This window comes from Falco naumanni, chromosome 12 (assembly GCF_017639655.2).
Source record: "Falco naumanni isolate bFalNau1 chromosome 12, bFalNau1.pat, whole genome shotgun sequence".
Classification (NCBI taxonomy): Eukaryota; Metazoa; Chordata; class Aves; order Falconiformes; family Falconidae; genus Falco; species Falco naumanni.
Window position 1 is genome coordinate 4,435,108 of NC_054065.1, and position 27,079 is coordinate 4,462,186.

Sequence of the window (27,079 nt, forward strand, 5' to 3'; positions counted from 1 at the left end):
TTTAGAGTATCAGAACAACTTTCCTGCTTTATTTTACATCACCAGTCATAGGGAATCCAAGAAATCCCTGAAGACATAAAGATCTAGTCCTAATTTTTCATAGTTTTAGGGCTGTGTTTGTAACTTTTTTTTTAGGGCTGCTGGTTTGTGACTTTCTTGGGTTTTGGTTTTGTTTTGTTTCGTTTTGGGTTTTTTTTGAAAGAAAATGAGAAATCACATTCTTCTGGCAAGAAACTAACCTACAACCATATTATTGTTTCAGCATAATATCTACATATATTAATGTATCTGTTCTTCCCTCTAATCTTCTGGAGCTAATGTCACATTGATTATCCTCTGTGCTCCCTAGGATTCTTCTATTCTGATTCCAGTTATAAATTTGACAGGGGTGCAACCATCCTACCATATGGTGAACTGTGGATCGTAATAAGGAAAGTGTTGCTTGCAGGATGGAGAAAGATAATTTCTGTTTATAGGAAATATGATAGTTAGGCAAAATTAAGGTTCTAAAGGAAAGTCCTGTCAAGTTGAGAGGGACTACAGGGCAGGAGGAGCAACAAGCACTGGGCAGCCTTTTCTGCTTTACTACCTGGGTTAGCGTATGGATCTGCAGGTTATGGAGCAGCATTTAGTGCTGCGGTTCATTTCTATACATCCTGTTAAGCTTTGCTTTCAGAAAGGATAATGAGGAAAAGTAGAAAAACTACCAGTTATGCACTTTGCTTGAGTGCCTTTGGGGGCTTTTCTTGTTATTTTAGTAATGTTTCCTTTTCAATACTAATTCATTTAACTGCATTTTCACGCGACAGTGTATTGCATACCTGAAGTAAAGATTTAAGGGGGAAAAAAGTAAATCTTGCTGATTAAATGCAGCCTTGTACCACAACTAGGTGTGGGCTTGGTGTTCCCCTTTTTACAGTGTTTTGAATCCCCTTGGACATGCCCGTTTGCTGCTGACCCCTCCACCCTGTCCAGCCGTGGGTCTGGGGGCTGTTCCCATGTGTCCGACCCCTTCGCCTGCCCAAGCTGGGTCAGGGCCGGGCTGGGATGTTTCGGATTTGGATCTGCAGTAGCGCTCTGAAGGTTGGGTAGATTTTCAGTTGACCGTTGCGACTTAATCAGCGTGCTGCGGATTAATTTTCCCTTCCCTTCGGTATCAGTTTAATTCCTAGTACGCGTGGTTCTGTTATCGCTGGCTGTGTGTGCAGCGGGGAAAAACATGGATAACGAGGGAGCTCGGTGCGGAGAGGTTCGGGGAGAGGGGAAGCGGGGTGTTGGGGGTGAGGGGTGCGGGGGCTCCTAGCTGCTGCAGGGGAGGGTGAGGGCTACGGGCTGGCCCAGCCGCTCGCAGGAAGCGGCTCGGAGCGCCCCCGCGGTGGCCCACCGCCGAGGGAAGGGAGGGGGCCGGCGGGCGGCCCTTCCCCGCGGCGGGACGGGGCCTGCCCGGCTCCACTCCGCCTCCCCGGCCTGGGGGCTCGGCCCCGCTGGGCGCTGGGGGGGATCTCGGCCCCGCTGACGGGAGCTCGGCCCTGCAGGGGCACTCGGCCCCGCCGCCCTGCCCGGGCGCTCGGCGCTGCCCGGAGGCTCGGCGCTGCCCGGGGGCGGCCCGTCGTGGGGGCTCGGCCCCGCGGGCGGGGCGGGCGGGGGCGGGGGGCGGATAGGGCGCTCCTCCGCCCGCCGGGACTTTCCCCCTGAAAAGGGCGGCGTGCGGGGCGCGGCAGCGCAGCAGCCGGGGCGGGAGTCGGGCCCGGCTGTTTGTCCCTCCCTCCGCCGGCAAGTGAGCTGTGCGGGGCCCGGGCGGGAGCCCCGCGGCGGCAGTGGGCCAGAGCGGCTGCGCCGAGCTGTCAGCATGGCCGGTGAGTGGCGGGGCGGGACGGGACAGGGGGGGTGTCTGGGGCGTGTGTGTGCGCGGTGCGGGGCGAGCGGCCCCGCCGCCCCATCGGCGCGGTGCGGGCAGCCGAGCCCCCCGGCCGGCCCCGTGCGGAAGCCCGGTGGCGGCAGAAGCGCTGCCCGCTGCGGGGGGAAGGCGGGCTGGCGCCGGCCCTGGCGCGGGGGGCGCTGCGCCTCTCCCCGGCCCCGGGGCGCTGCAGCCGCGGGGTGAGGAGGAGCGCGGGGGGTGGCAGCGCTGCCGGCCGCCTCACGGGCAGGCGGGGCCCGGCGCCCTCCGGAACGGGCCCTTCGGCCTTAATTGCGTCGTTGTCGCGTTTGGGCCGCGACGGAGCCGCCGGGGGGGGCCGGCACCAGCGCCCCCGGGCAGGGCCAGGGCCCGCGCTGCCGCCACGGGGCACCGAGAAGTTTCTCTGGGCTAAAACTGAGCGATGGGCGAGTCGGGGGCTGCCAGCCGTGCGGAGGCGGCTCGCGGGGACCTTCTGTAGCGTTTAAAAAGCCGAACCTGCCCCGCAGCTGAGGCGGGGCTGTGCGGGGCTGGCGCGGCGGGAGCGGGCACAGCTGCTGGGGGGGTGCCCGCAACTGGGGAGAAACCAGCCGCCGCTGTACGGCGGCACCTTTGAAAGGTTACGTTTTGTTCGAGCACGGCAAAACCTCAGCAGGAGATAGGGCGCGTTTTGTTGCTTTTTTTTTTTTTTTTTCTTTTCTCCTGGGCGTCTTTAATATGTTTTTAGTGTAATCAGGAACCAGATAAGGAATTTTTCAGTAGGGGAAGTTCATAACTTCCTGGTACTAGCAAGCTTCTGTAGTTGCGTTTTTTTGGTTGTGTTTTTTTTTTTTCCTCCCCCCCCCCCCCCCCCCCCCCCGGTTGCTGTTCTGCAATGTAACACGACAGCAAAGAGGAAGTTCCTGAGCGGTTTTTAGTCTCGGTAGGAGCCGTGCAGTTTTCGGGCTCCTAGCTAGCTGACTGCGTTCTCAAATAAAAACGCGTTTATGCTTTCAGTTATTTTAGACTGAGCTGGACTGTGCTATAACAAATCTTCCACCATCATCTCCTCCTGCCCGAGGTGTTCTGGCCGGTTAGAAGCGTGTGCGCTGCCCGCTCTGGCTTTCCGAAGCGGCTGTAGGGTCACCAGTGACCTGCAGTGACAGCCAAGCTGAAGGGTGACACTCCTCCCGCCTGCGCCGGGCTGCAGTCACCCCGGGCACAGGGTTTCGGGGGACACTTTCACATCTGCCCCAAGGACGCGCAGCTGCTTGGCTTGCACAGGCGCCCGTGGCCGGGGAGTCTGTTCTGGTTGTGCAAGCGACTGACAGTGGCGTGGTCTCTCCCGAGCCTGCTTCCTCTGGGCGAAGGAGCGAGGCAGAGAGTAGGAGCCCTCGGTCCCGCTGGCTGGGCTTGGTGGCAGCGTGTCACGCTTCCTCATGGCACAGGCGCTCTTAAGCTTTACGCTGGCCCAGGTTTCTCACTGTGGAGAGGTCTGATGGAAGCGTTGAGGTTTTGGGCTTCTTCTTTTTCATCTTGCTCAAACCAGATGGGAGTAAACCGACCTTTAACTCCTGAATAAGTTGGCTGCACTCTCGGAGCTGTTACTGCTTTTGCCTGTTTTCCTTGTGTGTGTGATTGGGACGCTGGATCTCCGATATTCCCTTTTAAATTATTTACTGTGGTATTCAGGGCACGGGGAGGAAGAAACCATTTTATAACAAAAAGAATAAGAGGCAAGTTGTAATACGTAGCACAGTGTTTCTGTTGCTAGCATGTGTATAAGTAATTATAACTAATTACAAATGTAAATTAAACTCTTAAGCACTTAGATGAAGGATTAGCTAGATTTTTGCTTTTCTTCTGTTTGGAATGCTTTTCCCCAGTTGCTGCGGGCAGGTAGGTGACAGGACTAGCCATGCGTCCCTCTCCCGGAATTAGCAAAAGAGTTTGTTTTTTGATACAGCTGGTATTTGCTTGGCAAACGCAGCGAGCCCTGAAAAGGGCTGGTCGTTAGCAACTGTGTGGGAACGAACAGAGTCTGTTAGTGGGAGAGCAGATTGTGAAATGGTGAAGCCCTGCCGCTTCACAAGCGCATCGCTGATGTATGGAAAGAGGGAATGCCGAACAGACCTCTGCTTCGCTGCAGGGCGCTGCCACTGCCCCTGCCTCGCACGCATGCTTTAATGTGTTTCCTCTCCACACAAAACGTGACGACACGGATAATCACGGTAGAGATGACGACGTGATTCTTAAGTAGAGTGAGAGAGAACGGAGATAAAACGAAGCTTAATGTTTAATCTCTGGAGGCCACCGCATCATTGAGCTTTACTTTCCCACAAACACACCTGCTGTTAAGCGGTGGGTTTGCCTTCAATGACATTTGTTTCAACCACAGCCCTGTAAAGATCACTGAGCCCAGAGCTTTAAAATAAAGTGCTCTTCATAGGTGAGAAGAAAGCCCTTTTAGGGAAGTCTTAGTAGAGCATGAAGGGAGATTGTTGGTTAAAGTAGAGAGAGTCAAAAGACTTGCAGTGACAGTGTTCTGTTGTAGTTTTGACCAGCGAGGTTCTAGCTAGTTTTCACAAATACGTCATGTATGTGGGTGTACTGTGCGTCTGGTTAGCAGCTATGTAAGCATGTGCATCTCTAAAGTAAGATGATTAGTAGGCACTTTGCTGCAATTTTGTCATTATAACTTCTAAAATAGATTTTTAATTCAGTACGTGGATATGTGTCCGTATTTGTGGTGTACCATGTTACGTAGGAACAGAAGGGTGAGGTTCTTTGCTCTCCTCGATTGTGTGATGGGCACGGGATGCTGGCTGATAGGCAGTGGTCACTCCTCACTGCTGGCAGAGGCCCTCTGTTGTCTGATCCACTGGACTGTGCTGAGAAATACAGTAGCATAAGTAGATTTAAGTGTGAAAAATAGCTGTACACTGGTGTCTGAGCTTGGCTCAGACTTTGGCTCTCTTTGAAACCAGTTTTAAGTCATTTCTAGGCTTTTTTGTTATCGATGCCTCCCTTTTGCTGGACTTGCTTATTTTTCAGAGAAAAAAATGCAAAGCTTACCTGAAGGAGGGTTAGGCAAGATCTGGGAAGTGTCTAGAAAAGGGACCGTCCTTGTAAGTGACCAAACCTAGAGTAGTGAGTGGCTAATGTGTGTTTAATGTCACAGCTTGCTGTCTGCTTTCAGAAAACTATTTAAAATCTACTTGATGGGAGGCGATTGGTTTAGATATTGTATCTTGATGAATTGTTAGAAAGGAATATAGAGAGTCCTAAACCATAGTTCTCAAGTGTTTGGCACCAAATACAGCCTGGAGTTGAAATGTATTGTGCCATTTTAAAAGGCATTTGGGTTTTCAAAAGGCACGTGCTGTTGAAGACAATTGCAGAGTAAGAGCTGCTTTCACGTACTGCCGTTGCACAGTTGTCTGTAGGTGTGTTATAAGTAAAATGTGCATTCAGGTCAGACCAGGGTGACTTCTTGGAGATGTTCCTTCCATCCCTTCTCTTCTTTTAATTATCTTCTGGGTTGTAATATTTTTCTGTCTTTGAGCATGAACTGTTGCAGCACTGGAAATACTTTGCGATCAACAAGTCCCGGGCATAAAGTTCAAGCTTTGTGTTGGCAGGTATTCCTAAATGACTGTAGGTGCAACAAAAGAGAAGCTTTTATTATGGAGCTCAGATGGGAGTCCGCACCTCTTTGCCAAAACTCATACACTATGGACTCATACGCTGTGTAGACCTTGGGCAAAAGGAAGTAGGGGATCTTTTACCCTTTTAGCACTTTCAATATATTTAATAACTATTTTGCTTGTTATGTTGAAGTCCAAGCACTTTTTTCAGTGCCGTGCCACAGGATGTTGCCTGTCATGTTTGTTTGTGATGCTCAGCCTTGCTTGAGTAGGATGCTATTATATGAAGATGACAGAGAGCTCAGTAGACATTTCCATAAGCTACGTTCTTCTGATCGTGCAGCGCCATGATGATTCAACTTTTACAATATTTACTTACCCTGTGTTATTTGTTTTTCACATGCCATCCCACTGTTGTCACTGTTTGATTGACTATCCTGTTTGATGTTCTCGGTGAGATATATTAAACAGCTTGTTACTGCATGGCAATAAAATACCGCTTGAAGAGTACTTACGCTCTTGCCAAGTTAATGTCTTTCTAAACCTCCCCCCCATTTAAGAGTTCTGCTGTCTCTTGTTCTTGTTTATCAGTCGTGTTTCCAGAAGACCTCTTTTTGACAACTGCCCAGTAGCTTTTATTGAGGTTTCGTTGTCTGGGGAGATACTGCAACTAGAAGCAAGCCCTGTGGGAGGTGGGCAGCTCGAGATGTATAGAATTCAGTACCAGCAATCAGGTATTTTCTGAGCCCACAGTGGTAGTATTCAACCCAGTAGGGTGGGGTTTTTGTGTAATTTGCATAGTTTCTGCTTCATTATGGTAGGGACTAAATCGATCGATTCTGAGGAAACATCTTCGCTTTCAGAGGGCATTGAAGAGTACATGCATTTGATGGTACCTGTACTCAGCAATTTGTAATAGTGTATTATAATTAAAGATATTAAACATTCTCTCAAACCAGTGATTTTTCTGTTGTTTAAAAGCTACTTTCATCAGACACGTATTCTCTGATGGCTAACAGAAGCGAAGTTGTAGGTGAGGTGGAGGGGAGGGCATCCTTTGCTAATTACTTCCGTGGCATTGATACCTGGAGGCTTCATTTAAATCTCTTCTCTCCCCTCTCCCCGCACTGTCACTGTGTGCGTGTACATGAAGAGTGGATTGTCTGAGAAGGTAAACAGAGTGGAATGATGGTCGTGTCAGTCTAAGACTCTGGATATTCCAGTTCTTACATCTTCTGCTGCTTTTGAAGCTCTACTGTGTCCTAACACTGGAAATGTTTTGCTTTGTTTCCAAGGTGGCCCTGAGCCCTACATTGAAATATTTGAACAACCCAGGCAAAGGGGCATGCGTTTCAGATACAAATGTGAGGGAAGATCGGCAGGCAGCATTCCGGGAGAACGCAGTACTGAAAACAACAAGACGTTCCCTTCCATACAGGTAAATACCGCTTTTATCTGTGAATTACCATTGCCCACATTAACGTTGCGCTGCAGCAATGTGTTGGGCTCGGTGCAGTAAATAAAACGCTGTTCATTTTATGTTCTGTTATTCTTTCCTTGGCGTGCAAATGTAGTTGCAACAGAGTGGAAAAAGAGTTCCTTGCTCCTAGTCATTAAAAGATTTTGTTTCAAATTTACAAAAAAAGGGGAGAAGGCGTAGAGGTAGTTAACAAAGTACTGGTAGAGAGGGAACTTGATGAAGTTACTCATTGCCTGGGAACCATTCATTATTAGCTTTTTCTGTGTGCGTATTTGTTCTGGTTTCTTAGTTATGTGACTTGGGTTTGGTTTTGCTATTTGGACTGCAGCATGAATTTTGGGAGAGCTTTGAAGGAGTTTGCGTACAAAATTTGAAAAGGCTTTGAAAAGCTGCTGGGCGCAACATGAAAGAAGGCACTTTGTACGAGTGAGCAAAGTAAGAAAGTGACTTGCAGCCAGCGATTTGGCGATTAGGCTCTGCAAAAGAAACTACCATGAAGTGTGTGAAGTCAGAAGGGGATACAGAATTTAAAAACGAGCTGAGAAAGGGGAATTATGTGGTCAGAGCACCTGCAATGAAGAAGAGTTGGGTGGTTGCATTATGGATTGGTTGGGAAACCCAGAATGAAGGGGTTCGGGGTAGCACTGGCAGCTGCGATCAGAGCAGGGGCAAAGATGCAGATGGCAGAGGTGGAGTGGAAGCACTTTAGCAGTAGCTTTCATATGTGGGACAAAGGAATGTGTCAGGGACCCTAGACAGGTAGGGTAAAGGGAGAAGAATTTCTGGTCTTCTATTTGAGGTTGAAGTCGCTGGTGTTTCCTTGATCTCTTGCAATTTGGAGAAAATCTTTCAGAGGTGAGGTTAGAAGAGAAAGCTCAAATACAGATGGAAGTTAAGAGTACTTGGCATCTTGATGCACGTTATGGTGCCCAGGAGCAGAAGTTGTGTATCTGTTTGTGCTGTGTGCCAGTATGAATAAAAAAAAAAAAAAGTGAAGCCAAACTTGGAGTCTCTGGAATCACAGCAGAGAAAGAACAGGCATGCAGGACGTGAGATCTGAAAAATAAGAGGTTTTAGCCCGAGGCGTAAAAGTTCTTTAAGAAGAGGTAGAGCTTGGGAAAGGTAGTATTGGCAGTCATGTGTTAAGCAGCGGTGAGTGGCTCCTGCATAAAGCAACAGTGGAAGCTGGTCTAGCCCTGAAGCCAGAATGGCTAAGGGAAGAAGCAAGCAAGAAGGTCCCCCCTTGACTATCACAGTGCCAGATTTGCGTAAGGAATGCAGGAAATGGAGATCTTGCCAGACTCTGCTTTTTTTCAGCACTCTACCGATTGAACAAGGAACTACGTAGGCTGCTGGCAAGAGTAAATGCTCTCACAGACTCTGCCTGAGGCTGTGCAGGGCACAAGCTGAACGGCAGGTATAAGCCCCTGATTCCTCTTAGCCTGGGCTCTGCTGCACATGAAGGCCAAGGCCAGCCAGAACCCAAAGGGAAGGTGGGACGTGGGCAGGTGACCGTGCAATCCTGGCAAGGTTTGTGCTTTTTTAAAGGTGACTGTTGATGACAGAGCTGATTGTTACTGATAGCAGGTGATTTCTAGGTGAATTCCTGCCTCCCTGAAGTCCGTAGGAGGCCTGAGTGCTGATTAGGTGCTAGGGGAGTCCCCTCTAGAGATGGAAACATCAATGAGGATGAGAACAGAGAGGCCAGGAAGAGATTAAATTTTGCACTGTGGTTGTGATGAAGAACATCAAGGAGGAACTGGAGAATCACAAGTGGCTAGATTGGGCTTCCAGTTCAAGGGGCTGGGTGTGAAATGAGGGAGAAATGATGTAATAGATGAAGGTGAAGTAGGAGTGGAAGTTTTATTTTAAGGGTAAAAAGTAACGGTGGCTTGTATGAAGGCCAAGAAAGAAGCCAAGCAGGAGACAGAAGCAGCTAACAGCTGGTGGAAGCTGGAAGAGCACAGGTCAAGTCAAAGGTCAGAGGTGTCGGCTCAAAAGGATGGATGGTGGATCCTTGGCATCTCAGGAGGAGGAAAGAAATGGCAGGAGGAGGAGAGGAACAGTTAGTTATAGGGCGGGGGAAGCGGAGGAGGAGAACACGCCTCTGCACAAACGTGTGCCTGAGCAAGTCTTGCATTTGCTTTCAAGTTGTTACGCTTCAAACAATTTAGGCCAAACTGTGTTTTTTCTTTTTTTTTTTTTCTTCTACACTCGCCCACACAACCCTTGGTGACTTCACCAGTAGCCGTCAGCAGAAGGGAAGACTTTTATGCACCTGAGAAACATGTATTGAATTAGGCTGATGACTGCTGTGAAGGCTCTTGGAGCTTGAGAACTTGGTGCCACTCTGCTTGAATATAAGACTGAATGTTCATCTGAGAATTAACTAAAAAGAAAAAAATGGGGGGGAAATAAAGACTTCATAGGGGATTGTGTCATACTATGTTTATTAAGATCCTCTTTCACTACTTCGTGGTGTTCCATGCACAGATAACATCCTTGTCCCTGAGGCTTTAGGATTTTTTTTTCCTAAGATCTTTGGAGCTAGACCTCTCCTTCAGTAAGCATTTGTATGTGGTCACCAACGTAGAATCTTGCATCTTTCATGCTAAGGCTAGGTATAATAATGAAATATGTCCTGTTACGTTTGGTCTTAGGGTATTACAGGCTGTTTTACTCTTAGGTTTGAGCATCTGTGTTACATCTGGCCTTTTGCACAGGGATGAATTCAACTCGTGCAAAAAGCCCTGGTAACATGGTGAAGCTATAGATCTCCAGCCCCAGGGAAAAAAAAACCCAACCAAAAACCCCAACCACCCAACAAAAATAAAAATGCAAAAACATTCTTTAGAGCCATTCTTGCAGTAGGGTAGTTGAAGAGAAGTGAACGGGTTGAATGTTGAATTCTTGCACCAGCAACATTTTATCATTACAAATAACCAGCTGCTTTAGCAGAACTAGCAGGCAGAGTATGTTGGTTTTATTTTCTGAAAGAGCTGAGAGATGCTTTTGAAAAAAATTTTCACTTTTCAAGTATTTGGCCAAAGAGTTGGTTTTTTAGTGTCAAATGAACAGAACTGAAATGGAATGAACAAAACTTCTGAATGGTCCTGGCTCTTACAGGATCATAGAATTGTTCAGGTTGGAAAAGACCTTTCAGATCATAGAGCGGTGTTTCTCCTATAGACTATTTTAACATGAAATTTATTTTCTGTTACATACAGGGACTTTACTAGCCCTGATATCTAAAATCTAGAAATTATCTCACGTTTTTTGGTAGATTCTGAACTATTTTGGAAAAGTCAAAATAAGAACTACGCTGGTAACGAAGAATGAACCCTACAAGCCACACCCTCATGACCTGGTGGGAAAAGACTGCAGGGACGGCTACTACGAAGCGGAGTTTGGGCCAGAACGGCGAGTCCTGTCGTGAGTAATGGTGTTGCTTGGGAGTTTGATTAATTATGCAAGTGATTTGCTAATCTTATGTTTTAAAACTCGAACTAGCAATTAAAAAAAGAGTAGTTAGTATGCTGTCTTTGCCTAAGTTTACTAATCCATCTCTCAGAGAGAACAGCTTCTCTTTGAAGTATTTCCTTCTTTTTAAATACTTCACATGTTCATCTTTGGTCCTGTTCTTTTCCTGGCATCCTCTTCTTTCCTTTCTTTGTTCTCCCACTGTCTGTCTCCTTTTCCTTTCTCCCACTTGTTTGCTTTTTTTTTTTTTTTGGTCTGGTTCCTTAACTCTGCTCACTCTGGAGCATGACTCTCTCCTACATGTGAAAATGTCAAACAATAGAATGGGTAACGACAACATTAGAATTAGCACTTCACAGTGGTTAGGGAGGTTCGCATCTCCCATGGGGAATGGTATTTGGACTTTCTGGAAACTGGCAGAGAAAGTTTGTACTGACTGAGCATCACATCATTTAGAAGGTAGTGGTTGTGACACATCTAGAAACATGTTGGTCAGTGTCACTGGCGTTGCTCTTTGGGCTGGGGTTCTTCTGAGTAAAACCACCGATCCTGCTCAGGCCCAGCGCTGCAGAGCAAGCACACCGGGGAAGGATCTACTGGTGGATGCAGGAAGGAAAACTCATGATTATGAGTTTTAAGATTTGTTTCTTGGTGCTCTTCAGAGGCATGTTAAGAATATCTAAAACGCAGTTGTATTCGCTGGCGTTTCCTGCAAATTTACCAAGTCTTTGTTGCAGAGTAAACTGCAACAAACATAGAGGGATTATTGCCAGAGAGAAGTCAAAATAGACAAGCTGTTTGTGGCTCTCAGTTTGCGATGTAAATTTGGAAGTAGTCTGTTGCTTTGGGGTAAACCTAACAGAGCTGGGAGGTAAATATTTCAGTGTATAAGTAGCTCCTGCGCAGTGTTCTGGGGCTGATGTGATTCTGTTCGCGTTGGTGAAATTACTGCACGTTTATGTGGGTTTAGTCAGTAGGAGACTATTAAAGGAGAGAACTGAAGACAGTCTGTTTGAAGATGATGATTGCCTGATGGTGAAATAAACAGTTGTAATAGAGGAAATGCTTCAACGTACAGCCCGGGCTGGAGTGATCATGAATGCGCTGCAGTGTATTCAGGTGGCACGTAGCGTGTTGACTGTACTGCCTTTTGCTGTTACAGATGCTAAGAATTCTATTAGTTTATTGGTTTTAGCTCTGTTTACAATGCAGTCCTAACTGCGGAATGGTAGAAAAGGATTAGTAAATACAGTATTTCCTATAACATTTTCCCCACTGTCATACCTCTCCAGAAAGGTAGGGCTGTCCCTGCAGGCACTCTACCTTCTGTCTTGATTGTTTTAATTTCTCTCTCATCAGCTTCCCTGCAAATAGAGTTCCCCTTCACCTGGTCTCTAAAAGGCAGTTGCAAATATCCGAAACCTTGCACCTTCCTCTGACTGTCCATTCACCAGCTTCTCCTTTGTCTTCTCCAGTTCCTTACCCACGGTCAAAGGATGCTGGCCCTTCGAGCCCATCCCACTTCCCGCTCTCGGCTCTGCGCCTCCTGATCCGAAGCAGAAAGCTCGATTGCTTAACACCTTTTCTGGTGACGTGTTACATGCACCAGATGCAGGAGGACACTGGTGATTGCTTTTCCTCTTGGCGTTTTGTTGCACAAGGTTAAGCCTGTAAGCACAAGGCGCGCCTGTCAAATGGATGTGCAGGCTGTAATGCCAAAAAGCACTGGGATGCTTTGCAAATACTTATTTGCAAAGTTTGATTTCATCTCTGTTGTATGTGTGCATCAAGTCCTGTTCTTTGACATAATGCTGTGTCTCTGTTTCACTCAGAGGCGCTCGTGATTGTTTGCTATATCCATGAATTCTTCTCGGTATCGGTAGGTTGTAAGCCTCTCTGTTTCTTACAAAATAATAAGTGGGCTACTTTCAGTTTACTGATAATGTGAAACTGCAAGCTTCAATTGAGCTTGGCACTGGAGATCCTGATGGGAGGAGGCTCAAAACATTCTCTTTGAAATGTTTCCAGCATCGGTGCACTCATATTTTTAACAAATCATTGGTTGCTTTAAGATGAAAGAACAGTATGATCCATAATTGGATCTGGATGTTTAAAGTCATTTTCCTTTTTGTGGCTGGTGACTCAGTCTTTGCATTCTTCTCTTCAAGTCCATGTTGGAGAAAAGCCTCATACAATACTAGTGAGCAGGAGATGTCCTCTCTTGGTAGTGGTTCCAGCTGTTTAGTCTTGCTGAGCATCCCAAATTGGAGCAACAATCCAATTTTATTTTTTTTCCCTGCAGAAATGGGATTATTAATCCCAGCTTTTGGGCTGGTCTGAGTAATGATTCTGCTTTCTGCTTGTTTAAAGTTCTCCATGTGGTTCTGGTTGAACAAAGTGTTTTGTTCTGCTTGTGCTGTGATGATCTTTGTCCTGCTGCCTAAACTTGATCAGAGCCCTCCCTGGCCACAGCATCAAGGTGAAAGTATGAACGTTGGAGCTTGTGTGACTGCCTGTATACTCAGATTCTTACTTCCTAGCTTGCTATCTCTTGATGTGGATGATATCATAGGTTTTTTTAAAATGTTTTCTTTTTTTTTCCTCTCTCTTCCTACTTCTCCCTCTCCCTTCTCGTTATCGTGCTTGCTTCCTGTCAGCCAGCGCTGGTGTGAAACCCCGCAGCCCTGCGGAGGTTCTCGACAGTTCCTCCTCTGGTCTGACCCTCTGTTCAGCGACAGTTAAATAGACACTTTCGCTGTGAGCGTGTGTTTTAGAAAACATTTATAACCTGAGAATTACAGGCTGTTCGAATGCCTGGTTTCTGTCCCCAAGAGGCTTCGTTCCCCGTGGCTGAAGGGTGTGCGGCAGCGGCTGTCCGGCCCCAGGATGGGCAGTGCTGTCACTCCGTGCGCGCCTGCTGCGTACTGGTGACCTGCAGTGGGTTGGGGATGGAACGCGGGACAGGGCTGGCTCATGGGCTTTGAAGCACGCTTCACACTGAGCCTGTGGAATAGAGTGGGTGTTCTGGGGGGGAAAAAAAGTAATATGTGCTGTCATCAAGCCCTAAAAAAAAAAAAGTACTGCCTCCCCGAGAAGGTAGAAATAGGATTGGTTGCGGAGGTGCCGTACCAATCTGGCATGCCAGTAGCCACAACATGAAGCCAAAGTGCTTTAGTGAATTGTGAGATGCTGCTGCGTTTTACTTTCCTCTAGGTCGCTGTATCATGTTCAGTTTCTAAAGGAAGCTTGCACATTCCTCTCGCGAATAAAGGTTCGGGAAGTGGAGCCTGACTGCAGGGGATCTGGGAACCTCTGAAGAGAGCATGTGGGGCGCAGGCAAGGGAATTCAAGGAAATTAAACTTAACATCCTGCTAGGATAGTTGTTCACAGCAGGGAAACGTGGAGCAGCTTTCAAGGGAGTTGGCAGGACTTTGGGTGCATGGAGGTGTTTTTTTGGCATAGCCAAAGCCCAGAATATCTGTGGTGTTTCAAAGGAAGGGAAATAGCTGGTACTTCTGGAGAAAGATGCCTGCTGGCATGACCTATCTTCTGAGCTTATTGTAACATCATGAAATGTGGGGGTTTTTATTTATTTTTTTTATTTTTTTACTTCCTGCTTTACATCCACTCAGCTTTGATGATGTCATGGTTTTTCCATGTGGGAAGGAGTCAGCTCGCCTGGGACTCCCCCCACCTCCTGCATCAGGGTGACCTGCACTTTTATGCAAATAAAGAGGAGCTGCAGCTCTTCAGAACTCTTCCTAACTATGTGAGATCTAAAAACCTGTTTTGACTAGTTTCAAAGAACCTTTACAATAATGTTTGAAACTTACACTCCCTGATAAAAGCAGGAAAGCAAATCCTTAACTGATACAAATCAGCAAGTTTATTGATAACAAAAATAATCGTCACTTCAGATCACCCAAGATTATTTAATTTTTCATCTCTGTAGGTTTACTGCAGAATAACAATTTTTAATATAAAAATACATATTCTTAATAAAGAATATAAATTCTTTAGAATATTATTTTGGTATTTTTCACTTCTGTTTCCGCTCTTATTTTGGAAAAAGCAGCATCTCTCCTTTTCAGTTTTTACATCCTTATCAAAACAAGCTGCTTTTTTTTTCCTCACACAGTATGTTATCACACTAGTCGAGGTCAAATAATTTATTTAATATTCTACACTGAAGATTTTTATTAGTTGCTGAAATGCTGCCACATGTGCTTCAGTTTTCAGAATTTGGGCATTCAGTGTGTGAAGAAGAAAGACTTGAAGGAATCAATTTCTTCACGAATCTCAAAGAAGATTAACCCTTTCAATGGTGAGTAGAAATTAGCTGGCTCACTTTGCAGGGTGGTGGTGGGGTTGTGCTTTGTCCTGCCTTTGCTTTTGTGATAGACTCCCCCCTCCCCCCCCCCCTCCCCGATATTTTTTTTTTTTTTTTTTGGAAACTGTCTTTCTGTTCTGTTTCCCTCCTAGTCTTTCCTCACTGTCATCACATGAATCTATTTGGATAGTTGCCCCCCCTTTTTTTTTTTTTAAATCTCCAGCAGCAATGTGAATTGCTGCTTCCAGGGAAGTTTCCGGGGAAGCTTTCTGGACAGAAGTGATGGGATAGTGGCAGAAACCTTCCCCAGAAACTTCCACAAGTATCTCAGGAATTGGATTCCCTAGTTTTGGCAGCTATGAGCATGAAAGACTGAATTGGCGTAACTCTGCCACAACTTCACCAGATACAAATCTAGCTTGCCACCGTCCCATCTCCTCTTGTGATACTGGTGTCTGTGACCCCAGCCAGGCAGTTTGGGGAGCTGCCCCCCGACTTGATTTTGTAGCCCGGGAGCGGGTGCAGGCGCATGGGAAGCCCGCAGCAGTGCGGGTCTGAGGCAGGTTGTGCTGCTACACACAGAACCGCGCCTGTGCGGGCCTGCCCGTGGGCTGTGGTGTTGTACAACAGCTGATCCGGGGGCTGCTCGCAGCCGTCCTGCTCTGCCCTCCATCCCCAGTCGTGCGCCCAGACTACTTCCCTCGCACCGGGTGCAGAGGCTGCCTGGCTACGTGGTGAATGGACTCAGCAAGTTGTACCAATGGAAACCCAACTTTAAAAAAAAAAAAAAAAAACCCACAAAACCAAAAACAACAAAAAAATCCCCAAAAACCAACCAACCCAAACCCACCAACCAAAAAAATTCCTGATCAAACAAAAAACACCCCCAACCCAACACCCCCCCCCCCCCAGATCAACTTGCTAAACCAATTAATCTCCCAGCCACATAATTGCACAGTTCAATGCACAGCACAGGTGGGGAGCATGCAGCAAATTGTAGGGCCGACTGGAGCCGGACCAGCACTTCCATCATGCAGGTGCAGCTGGGGGGAATTAGATGAAAGGCATAAACACCCCTGAACTATTAGCTAAGCATTATGAATGCAGTCATGTATTTGCTTAAGTGTGGCAAGAGCTTGGAGATTTTCCAAATACTTTTTTTAATACCCACAGAGGTCTTGCTAAATTCAGGTAAGACCCTTCTTGGAGAGTCTAAAGCTGGATTTCTGGCTGGCTTCAAAACACATGTCCCTGAATTGGGACAAAAAGAAGCATGTTGAGCTTATTACAGGATGAGAAACTGTTTAGATACTTCTCTTAATTTTAGAACAGCCATTTGGAGTCAGGCTGATGGTCTTAATGGTCCATCTCAACAGTTGTTCTGGTAATGGATGCGCACAATGGCATCTGTTTTTACACAAATTTAGCCCATCACCACAATTTAAACAGTTGAAGTGTTTGAATTGTTACCTTGCCTCAGCCAGCTCTACCTGGATTTCAGATAAAAAGGGGAATTTTTCTGTTCAGCCCTCTTGGCTTTCTTTTACTCCATAAATAACACGTTGACATTTTCTCTTGATGTTGTGCAGTAAAGGAATGTGATAAAATCCCTGTTTGTGCATGGGTTTTACCAAAGAAACTTTAGAGGCCACATAGCTAGCTCTGTTCCTAGCACTGCTGGGTGTAGTAGTGAAGCAGTGTTTAACTGAAATAATTTGGCAGCAGATTTTTACAATGGTTGGCGCGTAACTCCAAATTCATTACCCGTTTTTGGGCAATTACGGCAGGTTGTGCTTGGAGCATCAGGGCAGATCCCGGGCTGCTTTCCACCAGTCCAGCAGCGGAGGAGATGACAGCCCTGCCCTGGCAGCAGGGGAGAGCCTGGCGTGGGTGACACACAGGGCAGCACCCCGCTCTGGGCAGGGGCTGTGCCGAGAAGGGGCCGCTGGCAATCCCCAGCCTGCGTAATTGCCTTTCGGCACTTGGTAGCATGTCAGCACAAAGCAGAGCTGCTTCAGAATGGCCTCCAGCTGCTCCAGGGCAGTCCCACGCTAGGTAGAGCCCAGAAAAGCGTAGGACCAAGGTCTAATAAAACAGGATTGGTGACAGAAATATTTTTACGGGTGTACTTAGTTGATCAAAAGAGGGTTGCATTAGCAGCAGTCACCGTAATGTTCGCTGCTTGATAAGATTGGGAGTTTCTTGCATGGATTCAGTTTGTTTTTTAAGGTCAGAAGAGTATCATTACGTTCTCCAGGATTGCACAGGCTGTGTCGTACCCGTCCTGCATTGTGCTTGATTTACGTGCCTTCAGAAAGGCATCTGGCTGTTTTATTTGGAGACATTTCGGAGTTAAGTGCATCCTCTAAGCAGGTTGCGAGTTAGTGTTACTCATTTCTTGTGTGACCGTCATAAAAGAAATCTCATGGAGCTGAAAACTAGCCTTCAGGGTGTTTGTGTGATGGTTGGTTTTACTTTTTCTTTCCCACCTTCATCTGGAACAGTCAGATAGTCCCTGTCCCGAGTCTCCTTTTGGGGCAGAGGTTCAGTATTGACCCTATGAACAGATGCAAAACGCCTCCAGCCTGCCAGCGTATGTGTTACTTGGCAGTAAGGGATGAAGTAACAGCAAGGCGTGGGGCCGTGAAGTCGTGTTCCAAAGTTCCTTGTGTAAAGGGGCCATCGTCTTCCAGGGAAGTACAGGTACCACAGGCAACTGGGATGGCAAAGGGAGAGCGAGCCCATAACGCAGATTCTCTGGGGCTGTCATCCCTCCGCCGCGTCTTCCAGCGTACAATACGGACACGTACCGAGTAAGGGACATAATTGGCAGCAGTAGGAAGTTGCTTGGTTGAGGTGTGTGGGTTTGAAGATTTTCTCCAGCACTCTTGCCTATCCTGTTGAAGCAACTGATGTCTGCCTCTGAACGCCTGGATGATCAGGAGTCGGTGTTTGCAGGCCATGTCGTGTGCCTGGTTGGAGCTGTCTGCATGAGTCATGCTGCAAGCGTACCTGTAAGGCTGTTTCACCGAGAATTCCCCACTATTAGCTGGCAGTGTTTATCCTTTGCCAAGTTCAGTACAGGCTGTACGGACCGTGCGCGTTCGCTAGGATGAAGACAGATGCCTTGCGCTTGGGTCGCTCCTCTTGCGTTAGCCTTGTTTGAGAGAGAATTGCTGTTCCCACACCATCCCTGGATATGTTTGTAATCCGTTGCGTTCATGAGGTGCGTCCCATATATTTTTGTCCATTAATAAGCTAAACAACTCTAGAAATCTCTCTTGTCTCATCCCTGAGCATGCCAGGGAAGTGGTGTGCGGTGGGTGTAACTAGGGCTCCTTGGCACGATGATGATATAAATAGCGCAGCATCGAAGGAGCGGAGTTACTCCTCAAGCGGAGCTGGTCCATGTCTGCTTTCTAGGGTGTTTGTTTTCTTTTAGTAGCTGTTGAGTTGTGCCATATCCTTGTCTTCCCATGTACTGTCTGATGTACAGCCAACTCAAATTAAAAGAAGAGCCAGTCTTCAGTTAAGAGCTTTTTGTGGGTGGGTGTGACTTGACATAGAGACAACAATTGAGTTAATAACAACTCAAGTTAATTATCGATGAGGAAAAGCCCTAAATGTGTTCTTTAAATTTAGGGGGAAACTATACTTGGTATGGTATTACAGAGGACTAAGCTTTTTCTAGGTGAATGGATGGCAGCATGAAAACCCTAGGCTTGTCTTGGAGTGAGAGCCCTGGAGGGTGGCCAGATTTCAGGCAGTTAGACGAGAGGGCACGAATAGGCTTCCCCTGGAGCTTGACATACGCTTCAGGTTCCTGTTCCTTTGTAATTGCTCTTGCTAATAAGCATTTAATTCACTTGCAGGCTCGCCCCTGTACCCCACAACTAATTCTGCTCCGTTTGCCTCCGCAGTCTTTCCTTTGCCGTTTCCCCTTTCCGCCCGCGAGCAGCTGACCCCACGTCGGCTTCGCACTCGTCACAGTCTCCACGCCACCCCTGCACGCCCCCGCGCTGCGCCCGGGCTCGTCCCCACACCAGTCACACTCGCTTCCTGCCCACGCGCGGTCACCCTCCCCACAGCTTCCCGTGCTGGCCCTGGCACGGCTGCGCTCCCGAGACCCCCCCCCCCCCCTCTGACGCCACTCGCCCACGCCAGCCGCGGTCACCGGGATCCCTCTGTCCGGCCGGTCGCCGCAGGACAGCCCCTGCATTGTTGGGGGGCTTGGTGGGCCGTGATTATGTGAGCAAATAAACAAAATATTATGAACCAAATGAAGACTCTTAGCAAGAATTTGGGAGCTGGGAATAGCTTGAAGTGGAAAGCATCCCTGTAATGAATGCCTGGGATGTTGCACTTCTGTCCTTAAATTAAAACAAATGTGTAACAGTACCACCCCCAGCTAAAATCTTGTGAGAGATTGAAAAAAGCGAGAGCTGCCAGCTTTTTGAGAAGCACAGAGCAAATCCACGTGTGGAAAGCTAAATGTCCTGATTGTAAGGTGATGTTAGTTTTTACTTTTGGAAAGCCTCTTTTGTACCTCATGCAAATGCTTCTTGCTGTTTATGCTGAAATGTGAATGTTAACCTAAAGGACAGCCCCTTTTCAAATAAAAATGAAAAGGAACGTTGCCAAGTAGAGATGCGAAAAATGCTGCGCTTTTTTCTTTCCTGTACTGTAAACAAACTGCTAAAAACGTGCTAGAAATGTGCAGAGGCTGATGGATAGATCTGCTTAAATCTGTTCCGATTTTACATTTTTCAGACTGAACTTGGGAAAAGAATCCAGATTCAAGAGTAACATTGCCTAGACAAAAAAAGGACTGAGTTTCAAATGTTTGAATTTGTATTCCCAGTTCTTCCCTTGGCTTTTGTATGAGGTCAGGCCGTTCATCTTCCCTGCGTTTCTTTTCTTGGTAAAGCAGGGAAACACAACCATGGTAGTTTAGGCATTTGGTCACTGGAAGTTAGCATCTGAGTTTTACAGGCTTTTGCATTAATCAGCCCTCAGAGTGCTTTTTTTAAAAATTATTGATAGTCACTGATGCATGTTCTGTGTATAGGTATGTGCAGATGTTTCTTTCTTCTGCAGAATCGGTTGGAACTTACCTCTTTGTGGATCACAGAGGTATAAAGCAGGCATGGGTGTATTGGCAGAAGAAACATGCTGCCATGGCCCTTTCCTTCCCCTTGTTCCCAGCTTCTACCTCTCAGCAGGTGCTAGTAGACGGTATTTTTGCCTCTGGCTGTGTAGCTGAACAGCCTGGCCTGTCATCCAGCACTGTGTCCAGGTGCTGGAGCCCAGCTACAGAGCGAGCACAATATTCTGCTTTTGACAGCAAGGGACAAATAGCATAGCAGCGCATCTGCTCCTTCCTTTGTACCTGTATGGTTTGTAGTTCCCTTAGGAACAGCTGCTGTAGCGTCGAACTAGGTCCTTTCTGGCTGCGTGGCGTTCGGTGGCAGCAGTCACCGCTCGGTGACAGCAGTTTAGTACGTGCTGCGGGTCCTTCCTAAGGCTAGCTGCCCTGCGGCCACGCAACCGCCGCTGCGGCGAGGCCGTGGGCTGGGGGGCATAAACGGGATGCAAAATGCACCTCCCAGGCGCTACACGGGGAGGAACCTTTGGCTCGGACCCCGTTTCCCTGCCGGGTTGATCCCGGCCTAAACGGGGAGCGGCGCTGGAAGGGGCAGCCCTCCCTCGCTCTGCGTGTGCCTGCTTCCACCCTGCCCCGTGCACCAGGGCTAGCGGTCGTGGGAACAGGCTGCCTGAAAACAAACAGTTTCCTCTTTTCTTCTGGCAGGTTCGTGGTGAGCCAGGCCGGTTCCTTGGTCTGATTCACCACGTGAGCGCCAGGCCCGGCGTAAGAGCAGTGCTGGCCACGGAAGGGCGGGCAGAGCCAGCCTTTCACAGAAGGACCTCTGGCGCAGACCCAGTTAGACCCCTCAGTCGTGCCGGGGCTAAGGGGGGGATCTTTGTGCTCCAGGAGCAAAACGCTCGAGGCAGACCAGCTCTGTGTCATCGCTTAAATGACACTGAGCATCCAGCCTATCCCCAAATTAAACCTCATCATCTGCGTAAGAGAAAAGGCAGAATACAGCTCATCGTGATTATTAATGATGTGTGTTCCCGAGCGGTCTCAGTGGTGAAGTGTCTGTGGGAGGTCATTCTCTTTGTTTGAGGTCTAGCGTTCCCCCCGCAGCCCCTGGCTGAGGAGGGAAGGTCACAAGATGTCCCTTTGCAGGGGAAGCTGGTGTTTTCAGCAGAGTCCTCTCTGAATGTGTCACACCACATCATTTGCCCTGGAAGTTTCCGTGCAGGTTAAGTTTAGATGCTAAAGTACCTCCAACTCCACCCACTCCAGAAGTTTCTGACATCATCGGTCTAGAAGCTGGGTGGAGGGCTGTACGTGAGGAATCTGCGATTTAATCGGGTATCGTGTTATCAGTGAAAAAATACAAACACTTCATCATTTCTCTTCAGTGTTCAGAATAAACTTTCACTTTCCCTGTAGCATCACCTTATGAGTAAACTTCAGAGCCCTTAATCCCCCAGTAAAATTTGACAGATGAATGGTATTTTATTGGCCTTTCTGGCTGTTGAAGACTGTTAAAATAGTAAAAAACATGAGAAATAAATAAATAGGAACAAAGAGGAGGCTTGATATTATCTGCATCTTGAACTTTGTGCCGAGTTGGAATTGCACGTTGGTGGGCTGGACCCAGGAAGTCCCCAGTTTTGTGTTACAGAAGAAAATCCCAGAAGTTCTCTGATTTGGCAGAAACCCAGCAGGGCATCTCTGGGCTTCAGTGACAGAAACATCTGAGACGGAGCCGAGCCCAGTGCCTGCGTGGTGTGAGCTGCTGGGGATGGAAGGAGTTCACAGTGTAGCTTGGGGGGGGGTGTTTCTCTGCCCACACTGGGACAGTGTCGGTCTCTTCCCATGTTAACGGATAATGGATTAGAGAATTATTTCAAAGGTCATTCTTTTTTTCAGTTGGAGCATTGGCGTTTCTTTCAGAAGAGTTCTACACGGATTTACAAAGAAAGGATTTGCTAGTCATCGTAGCCCCTTTCAGGGCAAACAGCTGATACTCCCCAGGTCCAACTCTAGGTACCGCTTTTAAAATCCTGTTGCCAGAGTCTTGGTTAGTTTTCTTTTACCATTGTGCCCGTGGTGTTTTTAAGGGGCTTTTGGCATCATGCCCCGTATTTACCTTAGAATTTTAATTCTTCTTGAAAATAGTTGTTTGGTTTTTTTTTTTGTGCTTTGAGTTGCTAAGTGTTACTTTTAAAAGCTCTCCTCCTTGTAAAGGAGCTCCACTTACTAGCATTCCTTCATCTACTCCTGTTTGCACAGATAACTATGGACAATGAACTTCTGCCAGGGCAAGGCTAGTTTTTTATTAGATTGGGCCATCGCAGGGACAAGCAGAGATTGTTGGTTGGACTCCTAGGGAGACGGTAAGGTGTAGTACCACACAGCGAGAAGCAGTCAGAAGAGGAAGCTGGACTCCTGCCAAACCCAGGGTACCTCTTCCTTTTATTCGTGTCGGGTTCGAGCCTTTTTTTACCGTATCTGCTCCCAACACTCTGCCTTGTGCGACGTTTTTGCTTCACGTGTGTAATGTCACTGGTTTCGGTAGGGCTGCTGGTGCAGAGTTTGCACAGGCTGATGGAGTGAGTGCCTGCTTCTCTTCTCCGGGACTTACCGTTCCCAAAATCTTCAACAGCATTTCTTAACTTTAATAACTTCAGGTTTGTCAGGTTTAACCCTGTCTGTTGTCCTTCTGTAGAGAAGTTGGTGAAGTAACACTGACTGACACGACCATCCTCCGTACGGCCATACTCCAGGCATTAGTCAGTGTGTTTGTCTGCCTCGTTTTTGTTTGCTTTTAATATTCTTCAGGTCAGCATCCATTCCACTTAGTGGCTGCTCTCAAATTGACTTCAGAGGGAGCAGAATGAGACGTTTGTTAAAAATAACAACATTTTATTTTGTTTGGATGATTGTCTTTTAGGTGGGAATTAAATATGTTTTGAAATTGATGAAAGCTGTGCGCTTCTGTATATGAACATGGAATCTTGCCTCGTATTTTTTTAAGTATGTCATCACAAGATGGGAGTTGCAGCTGTCTTGTTCTCCTTTCTTGCTGTTACGTTCTTCTCATCTAGTTAAAAATAGCCCAAGAGGAATCGCTCTTGACTGAACACTTCCTCTTTCAAACTACAGATTTTTAAAAATTGTATTAAATCATTTATAAGAACATGCAAAGCAGGAGCAGTGTTTTTTGCTGTAATCCAATGAGCTGTACGCCACAAGTCTGTTCTTTGCAATTATTGGCACACCACATCTTTCCTGTGTCAGGTTGGTTAAACAGATTTATTGGGAATTTGCAAAAGTTTGTAGCGTAGGAAATGATGTTATTTGAACATTAGCATTACTAATTTCCTCCGTATCTAGTATGTATTTATAGAGTGCTTTCAAGCTGTAAGTCTGCTATTATTTGTTTCTGAGAAAGAGGCTGCTGCGCCTGTGGAAAGTGTGGCGCAGGGCTGGTGCTGCTGTACCATGTGAGAGAGAGACTTGCACAACCACAGTCCTCGCTTCTCGTTCAGAATCAAAAGCCAAATCCACATTTTGTGCTTGGCTTCTGCCTACAGGGAGCTGGCTTAGACAAAAGTATTTCATCTCTGTGCTCAATTGAATTGAATTTGATTTGCTGGCTGTGATGCCAGCATGGATTAGACTCACCTGAGCTGCTGGGAGCAAGGTGGCAGTGCCCTCCTGGTTATCCCTTCTGCAAGGCGCAATCTACAGAATGCACTTTTCTTTTTTTATTCCTCAGATCAGGCCGTATCAAGAGGCAGTTGGGCTGTGGAGCCTGCCAAATCTGAGTGAGGCTGAAGAGCCGTCTGTTCCAAACCTGTTTTCCAAAGATCCTGTTTTATTAAGTTAGCAGGTCAACTAATGAAGTGCATTAAATCATAAAACTTTGTGTACCTGGTAATACAGCCAGCCACCAACCTGCAAAGCGCTGGCTGGCAGGACTGCCCTGGGCCCCACCATTTCTGAAGCTACATACGTAGTTGCTGCTTGGTTTTGTACTTGCTGGTGTATTTGCTTGAAATATTGCAGATCATGGGCTTGTAAAAGGGAGCGGTGACTGGAGTTCTCGCTGCAGGAGAGACCAGGAGAAACTGAGATATTCAGAGCACAAGAAAGACTAAAAATGCCAGTGGAAAGTACTCTGAGCTCAGTGCATTTGTTATTTCACACGATCAAAAGGCAAAAGGAAGAAATCTTTCAAGTGGGCATTGTGGAATCTCACTCACGGCAGGGTGGAGACCAACCTGGTGATAAACGTTAAAGGTCAGAGTATTGCAATCTAATCAGTACAGTGGGATCCCCAGACTTCTCATTGCAGCCACGTTTAATCTCGTGTTCTTGCAAGAGGCCTCTGAAAGGGCAGGGGAAGGACTGAACTCGAGAGGTTGTGATCTGTTGACTTGCCACGTTTGCTGTAGGCAGTTGCAAGGAGTAGCTGAACTATGCTGAGCTGCTGCTTTGAACGATTTTGGAAAAGAGAGCCATGGAATTAAATCAGTTCCTCATTTTGCTAGCGTTGAATGTCAGCGTAACAGTTTAATGTCAGACCTCGAAGGAACACATCACGTTCAGAGAGGGCTGCTTTTCCCAGAGTCGCCCATTAAGCAAGGGGGACCTGAAACGTTCAGTGATGGGATCCCAGGTCCCGTGTCTTGAAATTAAAATAAGAGCAAACACAACGGAAATGCTGATCTCGGGTTCTGCGTTTCCTGTGTTTTACACCGGGAGGAATACGTAAGGAAACGGGTCCTTTCCAGCAAGGCTTCGCTGCTTGTATTACGAAATCGTTCCATAGTGACGCCACTGAGCGCTGTTCTCAAAGGTACAGAAGCGATGCAGGTAGGGTGGTGGTGGGGCTGGGGATGGTTTCTGTTGTTTCAGCTTTGTCCTTGCCCCAAGAACTGCCTTCTGATTATTTTTCGGCCTCAGTTTCTAGAGAGAAATAACGGTACCATGTAGCGCAAGTCTTTCACTGCCATGGAAAATGTTCGGCTAGGTCCTAGGACATCTTCGTACCGAAATATTTCTCTTCGGCAGCAGCATTAATGTTGTAAATTTTATCGTGCACAAACAAGAGAGAAACACATCCAGGGAACGACTTTTAAACTCTAGATGTATGAAACTGGTCCGGCAGGCACGGTGAGGAAACCAGACGCCAGAAACAGCTGCAGAACTAGGACAGTTCAGCCTTGTTTGATGAAGGGGAAGCATTAACGGCTTCTCTATCATTTGTTGTGTACAGGGAATTTACTCAGGCAGCCCCTGCAGAGCCAGCAGGGACCAGGGGCACGTTTCGCCTGGCTTGGCAATGCCTTTGCTTCCACCGGTGGAGATTCGTCCCCGGTTTGTCAAAGAACTGCTGCTGGTTTTGATGACTAATCCTTAGTCTTGTCTTTCCTTCTGCTGTTCAGTGCCTGAAGAACAGCTGCACAACATCGACGAGTATGATCTCAATGTCGTCCGCCTCTGCTTCCAAGCTTTCCTCCCTGACGAACACGGCAACTACACGTTAGCTCTTCCTCCTTTGATTTCCAACCCGATCTATGACAACAGTAAGTACCTATTCGGTCAATTGTGGGTTTGTTTTTTGTTTTTTTGTTTTTTTGTTTTTTCTTTTCCTTGGGATGAAAAATGCCAGGTCAGTTCCTGAGCTCTGTGCCAGTCTTCTGGGTCACTTCTGTGGCTTGGGACTTGCAGATGCATGTCTAATGCGTGGCAAGTCAGTGAGCACATACTCAAAGGATGATCCCAGGGTGAAGCATTGGCCAACCAGAGTAAGAATTGTCCATCGCATCTGTGGACTCGCACACCGGGGTTTTTTCAGCCCTCGTTCATATATCACAGCAATGACTGCAGGGAAAGGCCTGCTCCTGATGTGCTGAGGGATTCAGGTAAAGGGTAGCAAGATGGGCGGCTGTAAGAGCGATCTGCTGCCCAAGGCTGTCCTCCGAAGCCTGTTACACCTACAAGGAGCCTTGCCTTTGCCTTGCGAGGGCTCTGGAACAGGGCTCGAGACAGAGAATTATCCCAGTGGGAAACTGTCTTAACGCTTGCCTGTACCCCTTTTGTATCCCGGCCGGCTGTTGTTTTCAGTGTGTAGTCAGGGAATGGGGGAACGTTTGACCATGCTCTGGGAGGGTGCAGAAGTACGTGAAACCCCCCGTCTCGGCACTATTTTCCACATTCCGCAAAACTGGACTTCTGTATGGCTTTGGCAGGTGATGGCTGCTGAGGATTTTAGCCCTCAGCGTGTGCTGGACTTCTCTCCCTGAGCAGAATAGCAGAAGAACTTTTAATCCTTGAAAACTTTGTGGCAGTGTTTTTTACTTCTGCAGTGAAAGTGTTTCCATGCTAAGTATTGAAGTCATTACTTTAGCAGAAACTATTGAATAAAGCGAGGTCTGCGTTTATAAAGTTGATGTGGGCCTAACCACTATGAAAGTGTTGAATATGGACTCGGGTGGTTTTGGTATTTTTAGAGTATATTTTAGAGCATTATCTAGAAGCTGGGACTGTGTGCATTGTGTTATTGAGAACCCTCGTAGTACTGAAGTACTTGGGGATGACATAAAATTGATGTATGAGATTTGCAGCTACGCCTCGGATGCTATTTAGAAATGTGCCAAATCATGATTACTTGTCTATGTTGATTGACGTCAGTCTTTGCTAAGCTGCTGAAGTGACAGATAGCTGTGTGGTGGGGAAAGCTTGGTTTTTTGGTGTGGGTGTATGTGGGCAGCTTCTGATACGTTATGTGGAGGATTTTAGACACCTATAGTGTAGCAGCGGTGTAAATAAAACGGTGCGTAACTGCAACCACAAATTGTGAACGTTATGCTGCTCTTGTTTGGGACGGCAGTTTCGGATCTGAATTTCTTTTTAAAATGTTAGCCTCTCCGAACCTGCTCTGTCGTACCGAACTGGGGTAAGGTCAGGTTGTAACTTTAGATAACATAAAATTGTGCAGTACACTAGGCTTTGGAAATCCTAGGCTGTTAGATTTTGAGCTTTTGCAGATCTGTTCAGATCGGGGGCAAAAAGGTATGCAGAGCTTTTCTGAAAATCAGCTTGCACATTTTAAATCTAATATTTTTTTCCCTTTGTAATATTTTCATAGTCTTGACCTGCTTTGGATAGTAGAAACAGATAAGA

At 47.1% G+C, this 27,079-nt stretch overlaps 1 protein-coding gene across 1 annotated transcript in view; it reads left to right on the forward strand.

Moving 5' to 3' along the window:
- Positions 1-1,687: 1,687 nt before the first annotated feature.
- REL (REL proto-oncogene, NF-kB subunit) overlaps positions 1,688-27,079 on the forward strand; it is a 32,353-nt gene continuing 6,961 nt past the window's right edge. Inside the window, exons 1-5 of the mRNA XM_040611435.1 lie at positions 1,688-1,856; positions 6,816-6,958; positions 10,284-10,432; positions 14,714-14,805; positions 25,339-25,479. Coding sequence (XP_040467369.1) covers positions 1,850-1,856; positions 6,816-6,958; positions 10,284-10,432; positions 14,714-14,805; positions 25,339-25,479 — 532 coding nt within the window. The 5' untranslated portion in view covers positions 1,688-1,849. The remainder of the gene's footprint in view (positions 1,857-6,815; positions 6,959-10,283; positions 10,433-14,713; positions 14,806-25,338; positions 25,480-27,079) is intronic.